General features: G+C 36.1%; 1 protein-coding gene across 3 annotated transcripts in view; it reads right to left on the bottom strand.

The window, feature by feature from the left end:
* FOCAD (focadhesin) overlaps nucleotides 1–20,607 on the bottom strand; it is a 312,885-nt gene that overhangs the window by 114,146 nt on the left and 178,132 nt on the right. For all 3 annotated transcript variants that reach the window (XM_067744497.1, XM_067744498.1, XM_067744499.1), the window contains 3 exons: nucleotides 5,611–5,745; nucleotides 2,059–2,109; nucleotides 971–1,054 (listed from right to left, as the gene is read on the bottom strand). In XM_067744497.1, coding sequence (XP_067600598.1) covers nucleotides 971–1,054; nucleotides 2,059–2,109; nucleotides 5,611–5,745 — 270 coding nt within the window. The remainder of the gene's footprint in view (nucleotides 1–970; nucleotides 1,055–2,058; nucleotides 2,110–5,610; nucleotides 5,746–20,607) is intronic.

Raw genomic sequence — 20,607 nt, 5'->3', positions numbered from 1 at the left:
CTTAGGGACTTCCCTCGTGGTGCAGTGGTTAAGTATCTGCCTGCCAATGCAGAGGACACGGGTTCGAGCCCTGGGGCAGGAAGATCCCACGTGCTGTGGAGCAACTAAGGCCATGCGCCACAACTACTGAGCCTGCACTCTATAGCCCGCGAGCCACAACTACTGAGCCCTCGTGCCTAGAGCCTGTGCTCTGCCACAAGAGAAACCGCCACGATGAGAAGCCCCGTGCACTGTAACGAAGAGTAGCCCACGCTCGCCACAACTAGAGAAAGCCTGCGCACAGCAATAAAGACTCAATGCAGCCATTAAATAAATAAATAAATATTTTTTAAAAAGAAAGAAATCATACACTTAACTCCTTAATATAACCTGATAATTTAAAGCTGGTTATACTAGGTAGGTAGTAGAAAAGGTTGTATGTTTTTAGTCTAGTCTAAAAACTAAGATAATGTCTCACAGTGTGTTAACCCTTAAAAGAGAGTGATACTTTCTTCATCCAGTTCTCTGGGACTAACCTATATATCATTTCAAAGTAAACAAACAAATAGCAGATTTTTTTCCGACGGCACTTCAATTCTGTATCACAAATAAAGATCTCTGGTTGCTCAGGTGGTAGAAAACCTTACTCTGAGCAGGCCATGCTTGGATGTGAAGTTCAAGATGGCGCACTAACTGGGTAAGTTGGTTCCTATAGTGACACAGACCTTGCCCTGGGCACAGGGCAATGCAGTCATACACCAAGTCACCTTATAGAGATGTCATTTTCACCTTCCATCTGCTTCATTCATTATCTGTGAAGTCTAAGACCTCTATAGTCTACTACAGATTAAACAAATTATAAATATAAATTCTTATCTTTTATGGACAACATATCTAGAGTTACAGGTAAGAATTCCCTAAGCAGGGGATATAAGTAAAGTTATAAAACGTAGCAGTAAAGAGATACCGGTAAGAAAGCAGAAAAACCTACCTGTTCAGGCAGATGAAGAATGGTGTGCTCCCTGGCACCGAAGTGTGACAGAGATTTATATGCAGCATTTGCTACAACTGGGTCCTAGATAGAGTAAAAGTAAGATAAACAAAAGAAACAACATGTATTAAACATCAACTCTGGAGGCAGAAAGAAAATCTTCCCTGACCAACCTCAAAGTTCTATAGTCAGTGCTTTGGAAATGGTATTCAAGCCTTGCTTAGTACGTCCCAATTAAAAATAGAGAGAAAACAGCACTGGACAGAGGCATCAGAAAAACCACATTTCTATCCTAGCTGGGACATTAAACATAAAATAACTCCTAATTGCTCAAGTCCCCATGAGGTGGTATGGTTTAGCGGAAGGAGTACGAGGGTATAGAGTTTGATAGGCCTGGAAGTGGACTCTGAGTCTCCGGCTACTCCCTGGGAGAGCTGGTCTTCTGGAATCTAAGCTTTTTCACTCATGAGCCAGGTGGAACATCACCAACACCCTCTGCTCTATACTCCTTGATTGGAAATGACATTCGAAAAATGGAGAGTATACACGCTACTGTATATAAAATAGATAACTAATAAGGACCTACTGTACAGCACAGGGAACTCTACTCAGTACTCCGTAAGGGCCTATATGGGAAAAGAATCTAAAAAAGAGTAGATATATGTATATGTATAACTGATTCACTTTGCTGTACACCTGAAACTAACACAACATTGTAAATCAGCTATACTCCAATAAAAATTTTTAAAAAACAAACAAAAAATGGAGCGGACTTTTTGTTTGATGTGCTTATCGGTGGGGGAGGGGCAAAGCAGGAAAGAGGAAGGACCTTTAAAAGGAGAGACAATGGCAACAGTCCCTCTTCATATCTGTCAGTGTCACAAAGTAACAAGTGCATTTTATAGTGAAAATGTATTAACTGGCATAAATTAAGAATAACTTTTAAAACCTAAATTTATTAATAGTCACAATTCTTTTAAAACCAAGAAGGCATCATTTCAAGGGAGTTATATTTTTATCCTAAGAGTCTTATTTCACAGTTCTTTCCCCAGTTTGGTTCTGTTTCACTGACGCCCTTGTGACAGTACCTTGTTTTGAGTGTGGTTCCAGAGGAAGCTGAGGACTTGAACTTTAAAATTCTGAAAAATCAACAAACAACAGAATAAAATTTTAAGACAAAGATAAAATTGAGATCAAACAATCTAAAGTAGCAAATGTGGAAATTAAATCACTTTAAAAATTATACCACTAGTAACTGACTTAATCTGTACTTATCCATCATTCATAAAATGAAAATACTCAGAAACAGACTCATCATCTAAACATATGGATACGTTAACAAGGTGAGATTTTAAGATTACTGAATTTAGAAACCTAACCATTTCTTACTGATCTCTCAAGTCTTAGTACAAATGTCACTCTCCTTTTTCATGCCTCTATTCCTAACCCCCTACCCAGAAGAGCGCTCTCCCTTCTCTAGGCGGCCATACGGCACATGGCACAATTTAGCATCTAACGTGATTATCTGTGTATGTGGTCAACTAACTCCCTACTAGCTTGTACACTCCTTAAAGCGGTGGCTGTCTTTCTCATTTCAAAGACCAGTACATAAAGAATATAAAGCCCAGTTCTTCAAATGACAAATATTTAATAAATAATTGAGCATAAAAAGCCATTTATCTTCCAACACTCAGTGTCTTCTTAATTTCAGCCACATCTAACTTCTTGCCCTGCTAATCGTATGAGGTTCTTCTATACCTCCTTGTGTTTGCATATTCTCTTAAAAACGTCAATGAAAAGCAACATTTTATTAATTCTTCACGATCCTAGTCTAATAGCGCCGACTAAATAAGGTTTCCTTAGATTTCTCCTAAGAATGCTTGTCACTTCCACCACCACACTCTCGTAGCCCTTTGAGTAACTGTGCTCATCAAATGTTATTATAATTATTATTGCTTATGTCTATATCTTTTACCAACTTTTGAGCTTTCAGAAGGCAGGGACTGACAACATGGTATAATGGAAAAATATAGCCTTGGAGCTAGAAAGTCCTGGGTTTAGAAAACAGCTTTCACTTAGAAACTACAGTGTTGGTTCAGTTACTTGTCTTGCATGTAGCAGATACTCAATAAATATTTGTTTAATGAATGGATAGACCTCTTAAAACCTCAGATTCTTTTGCTATAAAATGAAAAATAATACCTGCCTATCAGATATTAGAACTAATTGATATAAAGTAACTGGAAGAGCGCTGGGGAATATAATAACTACTTAAAATAGTGTCTATTATTGTTTATTAGTATCTCTAAGGCCTAGCACAGTTCTAATAAATATATTCTGAGTCAATGAATGAATGATCAAGCACTTTGCAAAGCAATTCAGAAAATATACAAATTGAAACATGGACTCTATTTTCAACAAGCTTATATGTTAATGGAGAAAATATATGTATACATATACCTGTAGTATAAAATAGAAATAAATGTTCTTAAGACAGTATAGCTAAAGAACTTTGGAAGCAATAGACTCCTGTTGAAGAAAAATTCTCAAAGGATGAGATAACTTAAACCAATTCTTTATTTCCTAAAATAGACTTTAAAATTAGAGGTGAAAAAGAAGGTAATACTAGACAGAGAGAACAACATGAACAAAGGAAAAGCAATGGAAAAATTTGGAAGCGGAGAAGGAATCTACAATGGTTTGGTTTTCCTGGAGTGCAGGAGGCGGAAAAGCAGAATGAGGCCAATTCTAAGAGACCTTATTGGCTCCATATAAAGAAACTGGACTTCACTTTTGGTAAACACAAGGCATTTGAGGTGACTAGGGATAGCAACGACCTAAGAAATGTTTTGGGAAAACTATATTCAACTCGGGCTTACATACAAACAAACTCTAAGCACTTAATAGAAAACAAATTATTTAAACACACACAGGAAGAGACAGGCGGAGGGAGGGAGAAAGGAAGGGAGGGAGGGAGAAAGTGGGGGAGGCGGGGAGGAAGGGAGAGACAGAGCGACAGATGGGAGAGGGGTTTTCCCTACGTTTCTTTACTTCTGCTGCCAGGTGGGCTCTGATCACTGAAGTAATCTCCCTACTAGGAGGAAACTGATGGATGAAATGGTCCCCAAGCCATCTATCTGAATAACAGAGGAATCCTAATGTTATTATAAGCATGAAGATAAACCAAAATAAAATGTCACTGAAAAGGAATGTAAAATTTGAAGGAAAAAAAAATCGTCCAAAAGACAACTTACAGCTTACCAATGTAAGCAAACATAAAAAACACACAAGCCACTTCATAAATTCAATGTAAGAAAAACTGAAAGTACAAGCAATACAAAGGTATATGAGTTCAGCCCTTGAAGACAGAAAATAAATAGATGTATCACTGCATACAAAGTCCTTATTTTGTGTTTTAGTATGGGCTCCTTATCAGTAGCCTGGCAGATTTTCTGACAACATGGGGTATGTACCCACGAACAGTGGCCATAAAAAAGACTGTTGGTGAACTATATACTCTAGGAGTCTCGAATTGATTCTTTTTTTAATACCCCAAAACAAAAGCCCAAATGTGAGAATAAACTCACAATATCCTGTATTGGTTCATTCATTCATTCAACAACTAGGTTCTGAATATACATTATGTACCATGCTAGGTATTGTGTCCTTGGTAAGGACAAATTTGATTTTATTCACTGTGTAGCATTTAGAATGATTAGAAGTATTATCCTACAATCCTGTCTTCTCATGTGATCTAAAACAAGTAAGGGACTATTCTTGGAATCTTACAGAGGGCCAGTTTATCAAAGTCTGTGAAGCACTAAATCAAACTAAAGGTTCACCAAGACTTCAAGTGGAAATCAATTGAGGCTCTTTGAAGGAAAAGTCAATAAAAAGGTGAGCTTGAAAGGGGATATGGCTACAAAAGTGGACATATAAATGAATCTGCCACCCTCTCATTTCATTCAAAGAAGAGATAACAGAGAAAATGTTAAACAGAAGTACGTGAATCTTACAGCAAAACATCTTCCACCAAGTGTTTCAATTCATTACAATGACAAACATTGCCTAGTTCATAAAATTATTTTCCTCTCCTAGGACAGGTTGATTTTACAATCGTCTTCATTGAAGAGTATACATGAAAAGCAAAGCTATATATAGAAAATGTAAACTAATAAACTAACACGTAAAAAATCAAATCTCTATGCCTAAGCTAGAAAAAACCCACAAATGACACTATGTCTATACTACTCAGAAGTCTGCCCTGCCTTACTAAAGCCTTTGTAACACTTTTTAGAATTTAAAACACCAACAAAATGCATTTAAACTGTTGGCCTCGTGAATTCTATTATTTTAAGAAACACTATTTTAACATATGGGCTTTAAAAAATCTTGACTATACTTTCATAATAAAAACTTGGCATCCTTCACGTAAATAAATCTCAAAGACAGAGGACTGATAAGGGTGGATATCCTCCTACTCCTAGGAGTCCATAAAGATATCAACATGTTCACAGAACAAAAAGTGCTAAATGATTTTTGGCAAACAAAAGATACGAATATTTTTTCCCAAAAGTTATGATAAAGCACATGTCTTCCCAATGTAGAAACAGGCAATTTATTGAGCTCTGAATGCATACCTCATATTCAGCTGTATTGACTGTTAAGGAAGGAACCAGAGAAAACAGTTCACTGAGGGTCTTCAAAATGAGAGGTCTCATGTCACAACTCAGCTTTGGGGAGAGAGCATTCCAAGTGGAGCGAATACAAACCACCTGTGAAGCAAATACAAAAGTCAATGCCTAACAAAATCCCAGCTCATATGATGCCGTTAGTAAAGAGTACTGTCTTTCATTATAAGGAAACTTAAGAACAAGAACACTCCTAGCAGTTAAGATCTGATAAATCATCACCCCTCAAAAGAAATTATTTAAACTAATATAAACTGTTGTTGAAGAAGATCCAGCCTGCCTCACACTACTGCTTTTTTACTTTATTCTGGTTAACCAAAGAAGCAAAGCTTTGTCGCTCTCCCTCACGCACAAATACACACAAAATTCACTCCAGGTTAGCTACAAACATTGTTGAATAGCCATTCTCTGAAACCAAGAAGGGTGAGATAATGCTAGAACATTTCTAAATCCAGGTATTCACAGTTCTCATAGTTTTCTAGTCTTGCTGAAACTGTATCACCACTCAGAAAATTGGGATGTTAGCATACATAAATCAAACACTCTCAAATCATCTTACAAACTTCTAAATGAGGTAGGTGAATAATTTTATTATTTAAAATAATAACTTAAAACTTTGTTTAAAAAGTCATTTCAGATTTTTAAGAGGCTGTTACATGCTAAAATAAAACTAACAAAAATGTTATTGTTAGCTTGACCCAATTCCCTTAAACCAAGTATTCTTAAGCCATTTCAAGATCTGTTTTTAAGGATATTCAAATACCTTCTTAAGTTCAATTCCAACTACAATGGATGATTTCTTCACTTACAGATATTTGATTAAAATTTTAAAACTCAGGCAGGAAGAGTGGCAGCACAGATCAATCAGATAGAGTTTAACAAGGATTAATCTTTCTAAACCACTACAATCTCTTCTCTTAAGCTTCAATTAACACACACAATTTATCTTCATCTACAAACATAAATTATTTAGGAAACACTACATGAGTTGACAAGTGAAAAGATGTCAAAGATAAATGAATAATATATACTTAAAGACACAGATTAAGGAGAGACTCAAAGAAGACAGCAGAAAGAGTATCTCAGAAAACTTGGATTCAGTGCTTTTGCTCTTATTTTCCACCTTCCATGAAACAGCAGAAAAATGTTCTTTGACTTGAGATCCACTACAAATTTGGATTCCACTAGCATTCACTAAGGGCAGTACTGTCAGGCATGACAGTAGGTACATTTATACAAAGTAGCTCTAATATTACAAATCATCAGTATTTGAAATAAAAAAGAAACCAATTCTTTAAAAGCTATCAATTCAACATCGAGTATATACCCAGAGTAGTATACAGCACTAAGAGGAACAATAAAATACAAAACATAATCTAACCCTTCAAAGAATTTACCACCATATCAAAAAGGAAGAGAAATGTCTGTAATTCTAAATCATTGGGAAACAAAAGGTGCATGATTAGATTTTGAACTATTTTCAACAGAAAACAGTTTCAGGAGGAACCCAGGGAGGAAAGCTATTTCAGTGGGTGGGAGTCATTACAGTATCAGGAGGCAAAAAGTCTAGAGATGGGACTTGGAGAAGGAATGGAAAGAAATCAGGCAGACATCCCACAAGGAAATGGAAAGCATAAGTCAAACACAAATAAAGCAAGCTGTAGACATAAAAAGCACGAGTCCTGGTGAAGCAAGGCTGATGGATCAAAGAGTACCTAGAATACCAAAGCAGTTTGGATCAGAATCAAAAGGAAAAGGAAGCCTCCAGAGATTTCTGAGTTGGGGAATAAACTAAATTCAAATACTATTTTTGAAAGATTCTTCTGGTAGTCTTATAGCCAAACTCAAAGCAGTCATGAACCTCTCTAATTCCTATTTGTCAGTAGTCCCTAACATAAAGAACCTCAAAAGTTTTCCAAAAATTGTATTAGCCATGCTTTCTCCTCACTTTAAATTCCTATCTAATTCCAACCTACGTTGTTTCAAGACAGTTCAAATCTCAATTCTAAAATTAACTTTTCTCTTACAATTCAGGCCCTCATTTTATCCCTTCCTTTCCTCTAACTTCTAGCACTTAAAACTCTGTACCACCCAACTTAACATTTAATTCCATACTGCCTGGTATTGTTCACTATTTTTGTAAATATAAATTGTCTTCTCAACTAGATATTAAGTTCTGTAAAGACAATGACCACATCTTACAGTTCTCACCCCCCCCACCCCGCTCACCTAGCACAGTAATAACTATATCAGATTATCAGTAGTTATCAACTACTGATGGTACTGGAGCCTGAGGAATGGTAAATCTGAGATAGAGAATAAAAGAATTAAAAGGACTTGGAGAATGAAGTGAGATGATTTGGGCCTAGAGACTTGGGTGAATAAAAAGCAACACAATTAAATGGAGGGGAAACCTGAAGAAGGAGCACCTTTGCAGGAGATGGGGGATGGATATGTTTAATTGGAGCGGATGGAAAGACATCTAGAAAGAAATATCCTGCAGGCACGAGGGAAAAAGGACTGTAACTCAGATGAAAGGTCTGCTAACAACAGGTTTGTCATTCAAACATTTCCGTAAATCAAAATACCAGGAGGAAGTATGGTCTCATACATGTTCTGATGCACTTTGCAGATCAACAAAAAAGATCTCTGGCCACCAATTATGGGAGTACAAAAAGGGCTTGCCTTGTCCATGGATGGTGGGTGGGGAGTGAGGCTATATCCTCTAAGTATCCTCTAAGTATTTACTAAGGTTTACTAATTTTTTTTAAAAGTCTTCCTCCTAGAAAGTTTGAAAACTAGTGCCTGAAATGGTACTCTACATGTGGAATATGAGAAGATATTCCAGAATCCCAGCCATGAATTGTGCCTTAAATGTAAGCAAGGTATACCTGCAGGGAATATACGTTAAATCCAGGCTTGCCTATACATAATCAGGAGCAGGGAAGCCTCTAATAAAGAAGCCTGCTTCCTTTGACCTTCGCAACCCTGGCTATTCTTGACTAGATCTTAGAGATCTTCCAGCCCTGAGGGCTTTGGATTCAACCGATTACTATCTTGCTATGTCCATCTACTAGAACCCTGTGGATCTGATCCACCAGCCTGTTGACCTGTGCAATCTGTCATATTATATCAGATTAGTCAAGCTCATGTTCCTGGTCTTTACTGGCTTGTTTCGGCCTACTGTTTATTACCCAATGACTTGTCTGTTTTCAAAAAATAGACTGACTTCTGGCTCCAACAACATGATGGGCCATACTTGAAATGACTGATAAAGAAGAAAATTCTTTTATATATAGCTGAGCCGAAAAGGAAAAATGGGGGTGGGGTTAATTACCCAGTGCCGGAAACAAAGAGGGAAATACCTGCATTGTGGTATTGAAAGGAAGTTGTCAGTTTCCATAACCTAATAGCTTGAGTTTAAATGTCCACATGGTAAGAGGAGATACTGCCTTTATTCTATAGATGGAAGAGAGTCAGAACTGAGACCCCCACATAAAACCAGCACCCTTGAAGGGCTGCACCCTAGTGTAATGGTTGGACTAGAAACCAATGAGCTGAGAAATTAACAAAAAATGGCAGTGAGCTGGGGGTACCTGGACCACTCTCAAAAAGCACTCCCATAATACATAACCCAAATGATTTGCACAGAAAAATAAAATCAAATAAGCCACACTAAAAATAAGTTTATATGTCTATACATTATAATATGACTGTTTAAAATCAAAGGCAAAGAGACAATCTTCAGAGATAAATGGAAGAAAATACAGGCTATCTACAAAGGAGCAATTTAGAGTAACAACAAACTTTTCAAAATTAACAAGACCAAAAGACAGTGCAATAAGATCTTAAAAGTGCTAACAGCCTACAATACTAAATCAACAGGAAACTATCAGCCTACAATACTAAATCCACAATTCAACAGTATCAGCCTACAATACTAAATCCTATGATACTAAATCCACAGAAACTATCAGCCTACAATACTAAATCCACAATTCAACAGTAGGGGCAAAACAGCAAAAACAAATAAAATACAAGGAAAACTATCAGCCTACAATACTAAGCCCACAATTCAACAGTAAGGGCAAAACAAGCAAAAACAAACAAAATAGAAGGAACAATACCTAGGTATTATGCGTACATAGCATATGAATATTTACCGATTAATGACTCAGAACATCTTGCTTAGTTTGTCTATGAGATTTTGGAGAATTCATTCCATTCTGAATGCTTACGTTATGTATATTTTGTTGCCATTTTTGTTTCTTGGGGAGAATGATACTTTTTCCATGTTATTCTTCCACAAGAACCTTAGCGACACTAAACAGCACAGATTACGAAGATCCGATGCAACATGATATACTGTAAAGAGCACATGACTAGAGTCAGAAACCCCAGGTTCTCCCATTTGGTAGCTGTGGGACTATGGCAAAGTCATTAATCTCCTTCAATTTGTGTCCGCAGCTGCAAAACGGAAATAATAGTACTAACACCTGCTCTATGTATAGCACAAGGTTAACAGTAAAGACAATACTGAGGCAATTGTACGCAAATGTGCTTTATACAGTGTAAAAGAAGCTTGCCAATGGAAAAGATAATGAATCGCAAAAGAATCAGTCTTTGCTTCAGTTCTTGAGCTGTAAGAATGAATTTGTTTCTTCGCAGAGGAACACATAGCTATCTTCTAATTTTACCTCCAAAAGGTATTTCTAGAAATTCCCAAGAAGAGCCTACTCCTTTTGTCCTGATGCTTTACTCCAACAGAGGGAAAGCTTTTTAAAAACATTTAGGCTATGAAAATCGCCTTATTTGCCCTTTTCATAATGAAGGTAAAAGAAACTGCCTTCACAATTAGAGGACTCAAGTCATCACCATGCAGTGAAGCCCTCTTAAGCTAATTCAGCACACACAATTCATAAAACAGGATGCTTCTGTTACCAAAATACAATAACATGGGATAAGAGGAGTTTTAGGAGCTATAATCAATGGAGCAGAAACAATGGGAAAAATAACATTCTTTCTTAACCTAATAATATGGGGTTAAAGGTTATAGGTATAAAAAAATTACTAGCACAGGTTTATTTAAGCAATTTCAGTCTTTTAATGTCTGAGACTAGTGTATTATCAAAGCAGTGTTGTAAAAAAAAAATAAGAATAAATATTGAGTTGCCTTTTTTCAAGTCCCTTATAATCTAAAGGACAGTAATTCTGATGATTAGAGTTGCTCAACTTCTGTACTGTTGATGGCAAATAATGTAAAGGCACATATCTAAATCCCAAAGTGTGGCTTAATGAATCAAAAATATGTGTACTTGATGTGGTAAAGCTACTCTCATACTAACAATCCCTAATATCACAATGACATTTCTAAAGGAGGCACGACAGAAAAACTGTTTGGCAGTTTGTAGTACAGACTTATAATTCTAACATCTGAATAGAAGAGGCTTGGAACTGTATAAGTGCTACAAGTAAAAACAGAAAGGCATTGACTAAACAGATTGATCTAGATTATCAAGCCACCCAAGGGAATCACTACTCAGCGGCCTGGGATTTTAGGTTTCTCTTTTATTCCGCCATGTCAGAAGTTGCAGCTTCCCTGAGACACCTCCCCCTAAAGGGAACAATATCTTCCAATGTAAACTCCATTGATTTCTCTGCAGGAACAGAAAGAATGACAAAAGAGCTCCCTGCAGGGACGTTCAGTTTTCATTTTTGCTAGATTCTGTCTGAATTAATTATCTATTTCATGTTGGACACTCTCCTGGCATGAACTAGCAAACTCACAGTAAGAATGTGTCAGAAATATCCTTTGACAAGAAAATTAGTGCTTTATTCCCCCAAATAACCAGAGGGATTTTTTTTTTAAAAGGCCAGTTCCTTCCCCTGTTCAGATAAATGGAATTTAGACTCCAAGGTAAAAAAAGAAAAATAACAGAAATTCAATCAAAATAGCTTAAACCCCCCCACCCACCAAAAAAACCTGCTGAAAAGTTGTTCAGCAGATACAAAATTAAAAGCAAAGCTTTTGCATAGCAAAGGAAACCATCGCTATAACAAAAAGACAACCTGTGGACTGGGAGAAAATACTTGCTAATCATGCAACCAACAAGGGCTTAATTTCCAAAATATACAAACAGCTCATACAACTAAATAACAAAAAAGCAAACAACATAAAAAATGGGCAGAAGACTTAAATAGACTTTTATCCAAAGAAGACATACAGATAGCTAATAGGCACATGAAAATGTGCTCAACATCAGTAATTATTAGAGAAATGCAAATCAAAACCACAATGAGGTATCATCTCACACCTGTCAGAATGGCCATCATCAAAAAGTCTACAAATAACAAATGTTGGAGAGGATGTGGGGAAAAGGGAGCCCTGGTATGGTGCTGGTGGGAATGCAAATTGGTGCAGCCACTACGGAAAACTGTATGGAGGTGCCTTAAAAAACTAAAAATAGAACTACGATATGACCTAGGAATTCTACTCCTAGGTATATATCCAAAAAAAATGAAAACACTATTTCAAAAAGATGCATGCACCACAATGTTGATAGCAGCACTATTTACAATAGCCAACACATGGAAGCAACCCAAGTGCCCATCAAAAGATGACTGGATTAAGAAGATGTGGTATATTTATACAATGGAATACTACTCAGCCATAAAAAAGAATGAAATACTGCCATTTGCAGCAATGTGGATGAACCTAGAGAATATTATGCTAAGTGAAGTAAGTCAAGCAGAGAAAGACAAATACTGTATGATTTCACTTACATTTGGCATCTAACAACCAAAAAACAAACAAAACAAGATGAAAACAGACTCACAAATAGAACAAATGGGTGGTTTGGGGGGTGGGCGAAACAGGTGAAGAAAATTAAGAGATACAAATTTTCAGTGAGAAAATAAATAAGTCACAGGGACGTATTACACACCAAGAAATATCGTCAATGTTGTAACAACTCTGCATGGGGACAGATGGTTACTAGACTTATGGTCTTGATCATTTCATGATGTAGTTAAATGTTGAATCACTATGTTGTACACCTGAAACAAACATAATTTTGTATGTCAACTATATTTCAATAAAAAAAATTTATCACAGTATGGTGCATCATATGAAAAGTCAAAATCAAAACAGAAAACAATTTAAGTATCCCACAATAGGAAATTCATTAAATACAGGACAGCCACATGCTCATTCAATTAGCTGTCAGAAGTAGATTATTACATGACTTGGTGTCCATGATAAACTGCTAGCTGAATAAAAACATGTTACAAAACAATATCTATAGTATGATCTCTTTCTCTGTTATACATATACTCTGGTTTAGAGATGATTCTTCATCTTTTTTTCCTCAGTCAAAACTTCTGACTTTTCTACTACGTACATACAATATTTGAGTCATATGTTAAGGGAAATATATATGCATTTTATGAATTTAAGCCTTAATCATTTTTCTATAATTAAAATTAATTGATTCTTCCACTTCCCTATAGATTACATAAAGATTTACTTTCATATGGCAACTAAAATTACTGTATCTTTAAAATGACATTAGGCAAGGTGCTCAAACTTTGCTAAAAATTGGCATTAATGTTTCTTCTGCCCACCCACCTAAATTAATATTGTTTTATATGAAAACTTGGAAGTTTACCATAGCTGTTCCTATTTTACAAAATGGAGCCCAAAATCTTCAACCATACATGGCAAACCTAATATAATTCCACAGAATTTTTTACACAACCTTATTGCTCAAAATGGCTATTGCTCCTCCTTGAACAGAGCATAAGCCAGGAATTAACAACTACTCCTGCCAAATCAACTAAATATATGGCTGGTGATGACTACACGACCCATAAACACAGGCCAGGAGGAATGGAGGCAAAGACTGAGAAGATGCAAGAAATGTTTAACAAAGACCTAGAAGAATTAAAGAACAAACACCTAGAAGAACTAAAGAACAAACGAACAGAGATGAATACAATAACTGAAATGAAAAATACACTAGAAGGAATCAATAGCAGAATAACTGAGGCAGAAGAACGGATAAGTGACCCGGAAGACAGAATGGTGGAATTCACTGCCACGGAACAGAATATAGAAAACAGAATGAAAGAAATGAAGACAGCCTAGGAAACCTCTGGGAAAACATTAAATGCACCAACAATTCACATTGCAGGGGTCCCAGAAGGAGAAGAGAGAGAGAAAAGACCCGAGAAAATACTTGAAGAGATTATAGTTGAAAACTTCCCTAACATAGGAAAGGAAATACCCACCCAAGTCCAGGAAGCACAGAGAGTCCCATACAGGATAACCCAAGGAGAAACATGCCAAGACACACAGTAATCAAACTGGCAAAAATTAAAGACAAAGAAAAATTATTGACAGCAACAAGGGAAAAATGACAAATAACATACAAGGGAACTCCCATAAGCTTAACAGCTGATTTCTCAGCAGAAACTCTACAAGCCAGAAGGGAGTGGCATGATATATTTAAAGCAATGAAAAGGAAGAACCTACAACTAAGATTACTCTACCTGGCAAGGATCTCATTCAGATATGACGGATAAATCAAAAGTTTTACAGACAAGCAAAAGCTAAGAGAAGGCAGCACCACCAAACCAGCCCTACAAAAAATACTAAAGAAACTTCTCGAAGCGGGAAACACAAGAGAAGAAAAGGACCTACAAAAACAAACACATAGCAGTTAAGAAAATGGTCACAGGAACATACATATCGATAATTATCTTAAATGCAAATGGATTAAATGCTACAACCAAAAGACAAAGACTCCCTGAATGGATACAAAAACAAGACCCATATATATGCTATCTACTGGAGACCCACTTCAGACCTAGGGACACATACAGACTGAAGGTGAGGGGATGGAAAAAGATATTCCATGCAAATGGAAATCAAAAGAAAGCTGGAGTAGCAATACTCATATCAGATAAAATAGACTTTAAAATAAAGAATGTTACAAGAGACAAGGAAGGACACTACATAATGATCAAGGGATCAATCCAAGAAGAAGATATAACAATTATAAATACACATATGCACCCAACATAGGAGCACCTCAATACATAAGGCAACTGCTAACAGCTATAAAAGAGGAAATCAGCAGTAACACAACAATAGTGGTGTACTTTAACACCTCACTTACACCAATGGACAGATCATCCAAACAAAATTAATAAGGAAACACAAGCTTTAAATGACACAAAAGACCAGATGGATTTAATTGATATTTATAGGACATTCCATCCAAAACAGCAGATTACACTTTCTTCTCAAGTGCACATGGAACATTCTCCAGGATAGATCACATCTTAGGTCACAAATCAAGCCTCAGTAAATTTAAGAAAATTAAAATCATAACAAGCATCTTTCCTCACCACACACTATGAGATTAGAAATCAATTACAGGGAAAAAAATCGTAAAAAACACAAACACATAGAGGCTAAACAATACGTTACTTAATAATCAAGAGATCACTGAAGAAATCAAAGAGGAAATCAAAAAATACCTAGAAAAAAATGACAGCGAAAACACGACGATGTGTTTCATTTTGACAACAAAAATCCAAAACTTATATGATGCAGCAAAAGCAGTTCTAAGAGGGAAGTTTATAGCAATACAAGGCTACGTCAAGAAACAGGAAAAATCTCAAACAATCTAACCTTACACCAAAAGGAACTAGAGAAAGAAGAAAAAACAAAAACCAGAGTTAGTAGAAGGAAAGAAATCATAAAGATCAGAGCAGAAATAAATGAACTAGAAACAAAGAAAACAATAGCAAAGATCAATAAAACTAAAAGCTGGCTCTTTGAGAAGATAAACAAAATTGATAAACCATTAGCCAGACTCATCAAGAAAAAGAGGGAGAGGACTGAAATCAATAAAATTAGAAATGAAAAAGGAGAAGTTACAACGGAATCTTCAGAAATACCAAGCATCATAAGAGACTACTATAAGCAACTCTATGCCAATAAAATGGACAACATGGAAGAAATGGACAAATTCTAAGAAAGGTATAACCTTCCAAAACTGAACCAGGAAGAAAGAGAAAATATGAACAGACCAATCACAAGCACTGAAATTGAAACTGTGATTAAAAATCTTCCAACAAACAAAAGCCCAGGACCAGATGCCTTCACAGGCGAATTCTATCAAACATTTAGAGAAGAGTTAACACCTATCCTTCTCAAACTCTTCCAAAATATAGCAGAGGGAGGAACACTCCCAAACTCATTCTACAAGGCCACTATCACTCTGATACCAAAACCAGACAAAGATGTCACAAAGAAAGAAAACTACAGGACAATATCACTGATGAACTTAGATAAAAATCCTCAACAAAATACTAGCAAACAGAATCCAACAACACATAAAAAGGATCATACAAAATGAGCAAGTGGGATTTATCCCAGGGATGGAAGAATTCTTCAATATATGCAAATCAATCAACGTGATACACCATACTAACAAACTGAAGGAGAAAAACCATATGATCATCTCAATAGATGCAGAGAAAGCTTTCGACAAAATTCAACACCATTTATGATAAAAACCCTCCAGAAAGTAGGCATAGAGGGAACTTTCCTCAACATAATAAAGGCCATATATGAGAAACCCACAGCCAACATTGTCCTCAATGGTGAAAAACTGAAACCATTTCCACTAAGATCAGGAACAAAACAAGGTTGTCCACTCTCACCACTATTATTCAACATAGTTTTAGAAGTTTTAGCCACAGCAATCAGAGAAGAATAAGTAATAAAAGACATCCAAATTGGAAAAGAAGAAGTAAAGCTGTCACTGTTTGCAGATGACATGATACTATAAACAGAGAATCCTAAAAATGCTACCAGAGAACTACTAGAGCTAATCAATGAATTTGGTAAAGTAGCAGGATACAAAATTAATGAACAGAAATCTCTTGCATTTCTATACACTAATGATGAAAAATCTGAAAGTGAAATCAAGAAAACACTCCCATTTACCACTGCAACAAAAAGAATAAAATATCTAGGAATAAACCTACCTAAGGAGACAAAAGACCTCTATGCAGAAAATTATAAGACACTGATGAAAGAAATTAAAGATGATACAAATAGATGGAGAGATATACCATGCTCCTGGATTGGAAGAATCAACATTGTGAAAATGATTATACTTTCCAAAGCAATGTACAGATTCAATGCAATCCCTATCAAACTACCACTGGCATTTTTCACAGAACTAGAACAAAATATTTCACAATTTGTGTGGAAACACAAAAGACCCCAAATAGCCAAAGCAATCTTGAGAATGAAAAACAGAGCTGGAGGAATCAGAATCCCTGACTTCAGACTATTACTACAAAGCTACAGTAATCAAGACAGTATGGTACTGGCACAAAAACAGAAATATGGATCAATGGAACAGGATAGAAAGCCCAGAGATAAACCCACGCACATATGGTCACCTTATCTTTGATAAAGGAGGCAAGAATATACAGCGGAGAAAAGACAGCCTCTTCAATAAGTGGTGCTGGGAAAACTGGACAGGTACATGTAAAAGTATGAGATTAGATCACTCCCTAACACCATACACAAAATAAGCTCAAAATGGATTAAAGACCTAAATGTAAGGCCAGACACCATCAGACTCTTAGAGGAAAACATTGGCAGAACACTCTATAACATAAATCACAGCAAGATCCTTTTGACCCACCTCCTAGAGAAAGAGAAATAAAAACAAAAATAAACAAATGGGACCTAATGAAACTTAAAAGGTTTTGCACAGCAAAGGAAACCATAAACAAAACGAAAAGACAACTCTCAGAATGGGAGAAAATTTTTGCAAATGAAGGAACTGACAAAGGATTAATCTCCAAAATTTCAAGCAATTCATGCAGCTCAATATCAAAAACACAAACAACCCAATCCAAAAATGCGCAGAAGACCTAAATAGACATTTCTCCAAAGATATACAGATTGCCAACAAACACATGAAAGAATGCTCAACATCATTAATCATTAGAGAAATGCACAAAACTACAATGAGATATCATCTCACGCCGGTCAGAATGGCCATCATCAAAAAATCTACAAACAATAAATGCTGGAGAGGGTGTGGAGAAAAGGGAAACCTCTTGCACTGTTAGTGGGAATGTAAATTGATACAGCCACTATGGAGAACAGTATGGAGGTTCCTTAAAAAACTAAAAACAGAAGTACCATATGACCCAGCAATCCCACTACTGGGCATATACCCTGAGAAAACTGTAATTCAAAAAGAGTCATGTACCAAAATGTTCATTGCAGCTCTATTTACAACAGCCAGGACATGGAAGCAACCTAAGTGTCCCTCAACAGATGAATGGATAAAGAAGATGTGGCACATATATACAATGGAATATTACTCAGCCATAAAAAGGAACAAAATTGAGTTATTTGTAGTGAAGTGGATGGACCTAGAGACTGTCATACAGAGTGAAGTAAGTCAGAAAGAGAAAAACAAATACCATAGGCTAACACATATATATGGAATCTAAAAAAAGAAAAAAAATGGTCAGAAGAACCTAGGGACAAGACAGGAATAAAGATGCAGACCTACTAGAGGATGGACTTGAGGATACGGGGAGGGGGAAGGGTAAGCTGTGACAAAGTGAGAGAGTGGCATGGACATATACACACTACTAAACGTAAAACAGATAGCTAGTGGGAAGCAACCGCATAGCACAGGGAGATCAGCTCGGTGCTTTGTGACCACCTGTAGGGGTGGGATAGGGAGGGTGGGAGGGATGTAGATGCAAGAGGGAAGAGATATGGGGACATATGTATATGTATAACTGATTCACTTTGTTATAAAGCAGAAACTAACCCACCATTGTAAAGCAATTATACTCTAATAAAGATGTTAAAAAAAAAAGAATTATTAAAAAAAAAATCTTCCAACAAATAGAAGTCCAGCACCAGATGGCTTCACAGGTGAATTCTATCAAACATTCAGAGAAGAGCTAACACCTATCCTTCTCAAACTCTTCCAAAAAACTGCAGAGGAAGGAACACTGCCAAACTCATTCTACGAGGCCACCATCACCCTGTTACCAAAACCAGACAAAGATGTCACAAAGAAAGAAAACTACAGGACAATATCACTGATGAACTTAGATAAAAATCCTCAACAAAATACTAGCAAACAGAATCGAACAGCACATTAAAAGGATCATACACAATGAGCAAGTGGGATTTATCCCAGGGATGCAAGGATTCTTCAATATACGCAAATCAATCAATGTGATAAACCATATTAACAAACTGAAGGAGAAAAACCATATGATCATCTCAACAGATGCAGGAAAAGCTTTCAACAAAATTCAACACCCATTTATGATAAAAACCCTGCAGAAAGTGGGCATAGCGGGAACCTACCTCAACATAATAAAGGCCATATATGACAAACCCACAGCCAGGGCTCACATTTAGTACATAAGTGAAAGAATGAAAAATTAAGTTATAACAGTTAACCATGTTTTTTAAAACAAATATCAAGACATATGAATAATTCATATCCTATGTAGAAAAAAGTATAGGTAAAGCAGCACTACCATATAATGCAGGGAGAAGTCCAACAGGAAGAAATCTTTACAGATGGTAATTATATACCCTTGGGCTAGCAATTTCATTTCTAAAAATTTATTCTAAGAAATAACTAGAGGTGAGCGCTAAGGACAGCTCTCAGGATGATCATCACAGCACTGAAGATGATAAAAAAAATTGAAAACAAAATATCCATCAATAGAAGATTGGTAAAAGTATGAAGAATGCAATGTACAATGAAATACTCTGTAGGCATAAAAAATACGTGTGTACATATGCCAGGAAAAGATGTACACAATATATTAAGATGAAAAAATCAGGTTATACTAAACAATATGCTCAATACAATCTCATTTTTTAAAAATCCATAGATATACATGTACATATAGAAAAAGGTATGAAATTATATATAGCAAATTGTTTAGAGTCATGTCTGGATAGTGATATTATGTGCAATTTTTTTGTTTCAAATTTTGCTTATCCTTCTCTTCTAATTTTGAATAACAAACGAGCTGCGCAAGAAAAAATACTGTAAAAACTCAATATGCATATTCTAAAAGTAAAAATTCATTGAGACACCGGGATAGAAAATATGAAATTATAACTTTCCTGGGCAATGCAAGAGGTCTCATAAACAAGCTGTTAAGAACTAGGACTAGAGATGAATAAAAAGAGCTTATTACACCCCAAAGTAGCTCACAGAAACATAAACAAGGAAACAAACATTTATAGTAAGTTATGCTTAAATACAGAGGGATGCCGTGGGGCAAAGAGTGAAGGACACAAACCTAATGGGTAAGAAAATTTCACAAAAGAGAAACAAATCACTCAATAAACTTCATTATTAACTTAACTAGGAAATGTCCCCCTAATAATAAGAATTTTACTAGCATTCTTAGATTACCTTAAATTCACTAAACTTTTCTAACAGAACTTATACTCCTGCTTTGTAGGATTTATCACAACTGCAAATAAGTAGCTGTACCACAAATGGTAAAGTATCATCTGCTTTGGGCCCCCAACTTAGAATGAAAGTTTCCTGGGAGTAAAAACTATGTCTCTCCTTTACATCATTGTATCTCTAGCATCTAATGGTGCCTTGTGCACAGTAGACACACAACTTTAGTTGAATAAATAAATATAAATAAAAACTGTCAGTTTATCCTTTCCTCCATAGGTTTGGCTCAGAAAGCAGGTTGTGTTGCCTGGCGCAAGGACATCTTCCACATGTAACTTAGAATCAGGCCCCTCTTTAATACTGTTCTGCAACTGCTGACTCTAAACCCTAGCCAATCCTAAGCAGTTCTTTAGTTTTCTGTGGTTAAATGCAAACTCTCTTGCTC

The sequence above is a fragment of the Pseudorca crassidens genome, chromosome 7 (assembly GCF_039906515.1).
Source record: "Pseudorca crassidens isolate mPseCra1 chromosome 7, mPseCra1.hap1, whole genome shotgun sequence".
NCBI classification, from domain to species: domain Eukaryota; kingdom Metazoa; phylum Chordata; class Mammalia; order Artiodactyla; family Delphinidae; genus Pseudorca; species Pseudorca crassidens.
Note: the sequence above shows the minus strand (reverse complement) of the source record. Positions and strands in the feature narration are given on the sequence as shown.